Raw genomic sequence first — 4,541 nt, forward strand, 5'->3', positions numbered from 1 at the left:
GATTAACTTGAAAGGTCCCTTCCAACCCAAACCATTCTGTGACTGAACCTGGGCCTGTCCCAGGGACACACTCACCATATCCAGCGTGGTGGGAAGCACTGAGCTGCTCGGTGGTTTTCCTGGAAGAGACAAAAGAGACCTAAAATCCCAGGTCTGAGCAAACCCTACCAGGGGTTACAAACCACCAGAGGGACTATCCACAAAAGCTCCCTGTGAGGTTATCACAGCACACGCATGGAGCAATGGAAGAGGAAGAAATTTCAAGTCAAATCCCAAAATGGGAATAAGTAGGCCTGAATACTGCAGCAGAGCTACTGCAACTATGTGGTTCTTGGGGCTTTAAGTGAGCAAAGCAAAGAATGGCCATTTCTTTTTCCTGATGTTCCTACTATGTACAGCCACAGCTTGCTTCCTTGGGTTTGATTTAATTGCTTGCCAGAAGAATGCAGTGAGACTGAAGACAGCCCAGAAAAAGTCTAAAGCTACCACTGTCCACTGATAAATGAAGCAGCCTGACTGAGTTGAAGATGTCCCTGCTCCTTGCAGGGGGGTTGGACTACATGGCCTTTTAAAGGTCACTTCCAACCCAAAGCATTCTTTAATTCTAAGCACAGCCCAAGCCACATCTACAGGGCTCAGAGCCCAATCCCAAATCCCAAACATTTATGTATCTCGGGTGAATTTCATCCAACCTTGGCTCTACAGTTCAACTGTTTGGTTTTTTTACCTACCTTGCTATTGACAAGTTTTCAGGTCCCTTAGTTTTTTCCAGCCTTCGGGTTGCACCTGGCACCAAGAACAAAACGGGTGTCGATTGTTATGGCAGCAGCAGATTTCTCAAAGAGCACAGAGCATCCACCAGTGAGGGTTCCCCAGGACTGGCAGGCATTTTCCTAATGCATCCCAAAATAACTTCCAAATTGGTCCTTGAATGTTCACAAGTGGCCAGAACAGGAAACAACCAGAGGAAAAGCTGGTGTCTGACCACAGAGTGAACACTTGCTGGGGGAAGCTTGTTGTCTGCTGTCCCCCAAACCTGCTCGATATCTGGGGGCCATTCCCTGCTCTTCACACTGCAAATCATGAGCTTTGGTTGGGCTGGGCTGAAGCAAAGACTCACAGGGGGGTTATGGGGCTCCAACCCAGCAGGGACCCAGGGCAGGGCTTCACACAGACCCGGCAGCAGCTCGTTGTGACACAGAACTCAAAAGGTCAGCACCAAACCCAGCCTGGTGCAGGAAGCAGTGAGGGGGGATGATGAATGACTCACTCCTGTCACTTCAGGCTCACCCACACCTTCATTTTCACAGGGTGCACAGTGTGGTTCAAAGAGCCCCAGCTATTGAGGTGTCGCTTTTCAACCTCATCGCTTTAGTGAATTGTTTTCAATGTAAAGGGAAATTTTTTTCCCTAGAGCTCAGAATTTGCATCCCTAGAAGCATCTGAGGTGGCTTTGACAATCCAGGTCTCATCATTTCACTGCCTGGTGTCAAGGTGACCCCTTGAATTTCACTTTCTCCCTGTTCTGTGCATGCAGGACCCCCACCCCACGAGGCAGAAGCCCCATACAACGCTGATACTCACTGGAATGGGATCGAATCACCTCAAACCTCTGCTGGCTTTCAAGCCTGGAAAAAAGAGCAGCACAACCTCAGCTGAATTTTGGGGTTGATGACAAGGAAAAGAGATGCAAGAGACCTTGTTGTTTAGTGAGTGGAGGACAGAGAGCACGAGTTCCATGCTGGGCTTGGTGAAGTGCCAAGGTGCAGGAGCAGTATGAGCTGGGAGCAGTATCCCACACTCCTCACTGACCCTTTAAAGTCAAGATGTGCTTTTGGACCACTGGTAGAGTAGCCAACATCAGCTAAGGGAAGGACACAGGGATGAGGAAAACATCATTTAGGATAATTCCTACTCTGACTCTTTATCCACCAGTTAAGGCCAGAAGAGCCTTTTGACCCACAGAAAAAATGGGTGTTCACCCATGAAATGGGTTCAAACCCCATTGCTTCACCTCCACTGCTGCCCCTGCCCTCTCAGCATTCCCTTAACATCAACCTGAAAAAAAATAACATGTTATCAACAATAAAAATAACACCCATGCCCAGAAACCTCTTTACTTCTTGGTTAAGAGGAGAGCTGCTCGTCGGAGCACAGGAGGATTCAACATCTCTTCTACTGCAAGTATTAACTCTGATTTTGGGAAGCCTTTCCCCCCCAGTTTCATTGGGGTCACCCCATCCCCAGCCAGGATTCACAGCTCAGGGTTGGCAGGAGATGGGGTGTCAGAGGACCTCAATGCAAATGTGTGGAGCCAAAGCACTCTGCTTGCAGAACACCCCAACTAACCCAAACCAGACCTCCGAAAAGAGCACACAACATCATGAGCCTGAGATCAAACCACTTAATCCAGACACAAATTACAAGAAGTTGGGGCAATTCAGCAGAAGCCCCCAAGGGATGAAGCCTGTGGGGGGCAGAACCTGGACTGGCTGCTCCAACAGTCTGTGATGGAGCACACCACAGAAACAAACACCCCGACCCCTCAGAGGCCTTTGCAGAGCCCCTCTGCACCCCTTTTGCTTCTGTAACAAAGGCTACAACCCAGCTTTTCTTTTTCTTCGTATCATTTACTGTGGTTTGTCTGTTGCTGAAGGAAATAAAGGGGGGTGCATGTGTGTACACTACATTTCCTTCACTTCTTGTGCTCAGTGGTTGCTCTGGAACAGGGTCCCTCCAGCAACCAACCACGGGCAGGGGCTTCTTTATGAAGTTACCAATCTCTCTACCACATCTCAGGCCATGACAGGTCAGGATAAGGACTTGCCCTTCTCTCCCAGACCTTTTTCCTACTAGTTAATAACTCACGGACATCACGGTCAGAGCTTCAGTTTCATTTTGGATTCTTCTTTTTAAAGGCATTACCCCTCTAGCAGCGCCCTGAGCTGAGGCACATTGCCCTGCATGCCCCAGCCTGGCATTAGTTTATTTTATTTTATATAAATCTGGATTTCAGCTTGGCTCTGGCTCTGGCCAGGGTCCTACCCCAGGTGAGCTGTTTTAGGGGAGAAACACAATCATGAAAGGCAACTTACTGACTCCTGTGCTCACTCAGTCTCATCTCCCTCTTGGTAGCTGGAAGACAAGGAAATAAAAAGCTCTTAGAAAGAAGATTTGGGAGTCAGAGATCAGAAAGACCAATAAGACACATTCACAAAACTTCTCCAACACAACAGGACAGCGGAGGCAGCGAGCAGCAGTTACGAGAAGGTTTGGATTAATTTTCTTGAAACCACGTTTAAATCCTGGGGTTTGTCTCAGACCCCGCAAAGCAAGGCAGCCAGTCCTGTCCCTAAACCCCAAACTGCAGCCTCTCTCCCTCACTAAAACCCACCCAGTGCTCGGGGAGGGGCTCAAACCCCCACTGGGTGCTCATCCCACTCTCCATATGAATTTATCTCCAGACTGCCCCAGACCCTCTGCAGGATTTGTGCACCTGGAGCTGGTCCTCCCGGATGGGGTGTCCCAAAGCCACCCCCACGACGACCACGGGGAGGGGTCTGCAGCCCACAGCCCCCACCCCAGGCAAGGGGGGCTGCAGCTCTGGCTGGTCCTTCCCCAGCTCCGCCCGCCAGCAGAGCCCGTTCCCACTCGGCTCTCGGGAGCATCCTCGCGGGGGCAAAGCTCCCGAGCTGGCAGGGGGCTGAGCAGAACCAAACCCACGCAGGGGGGATTTTCCAAGGGGAAAGGCCCTCCCAGAGCCCGCAGGCAGGACTCACCAGAGAGCTGGCACTTGACGCAGAGGCTGACGGCCGCCCCGAGCAGCATCAGCGCGGCGGCCGCCCCAGCAGCTCCGGCTGCACCATCCCGGCCACGGCCAGCCTGGAACACAGCGGGGAGGGGAGCATCGGGGGCGTGTGGGGCTGTGAGGCCATCGCTCAGGAAGATTCACCCCTAAACAGCCGCCTGCTGTTTGCCCTCACAGCCCCCCGGAGCCAGGGGGGTGCTGAGGATGCACAGGAGACACCTCCAGAGGCAACGCCCCTTCCCCGCGCGGCTCCCGCTCGCTCATTCCCAACCCACAAACGTCGCCAGCAGACACTAATTTTTTAGCATCTCGAAGAGAGGGCAAAGAGGGAGGCACTTGGCAACATTCCAGGTGCCAATATTCCTTTGCACGACGTGCTCTGGCTGTTTCCTGCAGCTCAGAGTGACTTCCAGTGTCAAATTCCCCACGCTTTTTTTCCCTGCTGAGCTGGCTTTTCCCCTGCTTTCCACGACAGGCTCTTCCACAAACAGCAGCTAAACATTTTGTAACAATCAGCATGATTTGGCTTCAACTTCTTCCTTTAAAATACACAACATCCTATAAATATCACAGCAAACAGCCCGCTGGCACTGGGACGGATTGTTTAGCCCATTCCTGTTCCCCAGGGACAGATTTTCTTTAGTTACAGATTATTTTAATTTATTTTTGCTTGTAATAAACTGCTTTTTTCCCCTAGGGATGGAGATGCTTCAACTTGCCAAAGGCCAGTATG

At 51.2% G+C, this 4,541-nt stretch overlaps 1 protein-coding gene across 1 annotated transcript in view; it reads right to left on the bottom strand.

The window, feature by feature from the left end:
• LOC108640386 (linker for activation of T-cells family member 2-like) overlaps window positions 1-3,866 on the bottom strand; it is a 9,550-nt gene extending 5,684 nt beyond the window's left edge. Inside the window, 6 exon segments of the mRNA XM_029961380.1 lie at window positions 58-119; window positions 732-786; window positions 1,585-1,628; window positions 3,096-3,135; window positions 3,780-3,848; window positions 3,851-3,866. Of these exon segments, the coding sequence (XP_029817240.1) occupies window positions 58-119; window positions 732-786; window positions 1,585-1,628; window positions 3,096-3,135; window positions 3,780-3,848; window positions 3,851-3,866 (286 nt within the window).
• Between the last annotated feature and the right edge of the window lie 675 nt (window positions 3,867-4,541).

This window comes from Manacus vitellinus, unplaced genomic scaffold (genome assembly GCF_001715985.3).
Source record: "Manacus vitellinus isolate BGI_N305 unplaced genomic scaffold, ASM171598v3 scaffold_32_pilon, whole genome shotgun sequence".
NCBI lineage: Eukaryota > Metazoa > Chordata > Aves > Passeriformes > Pipridae > Manacus > Manacus vitellinus.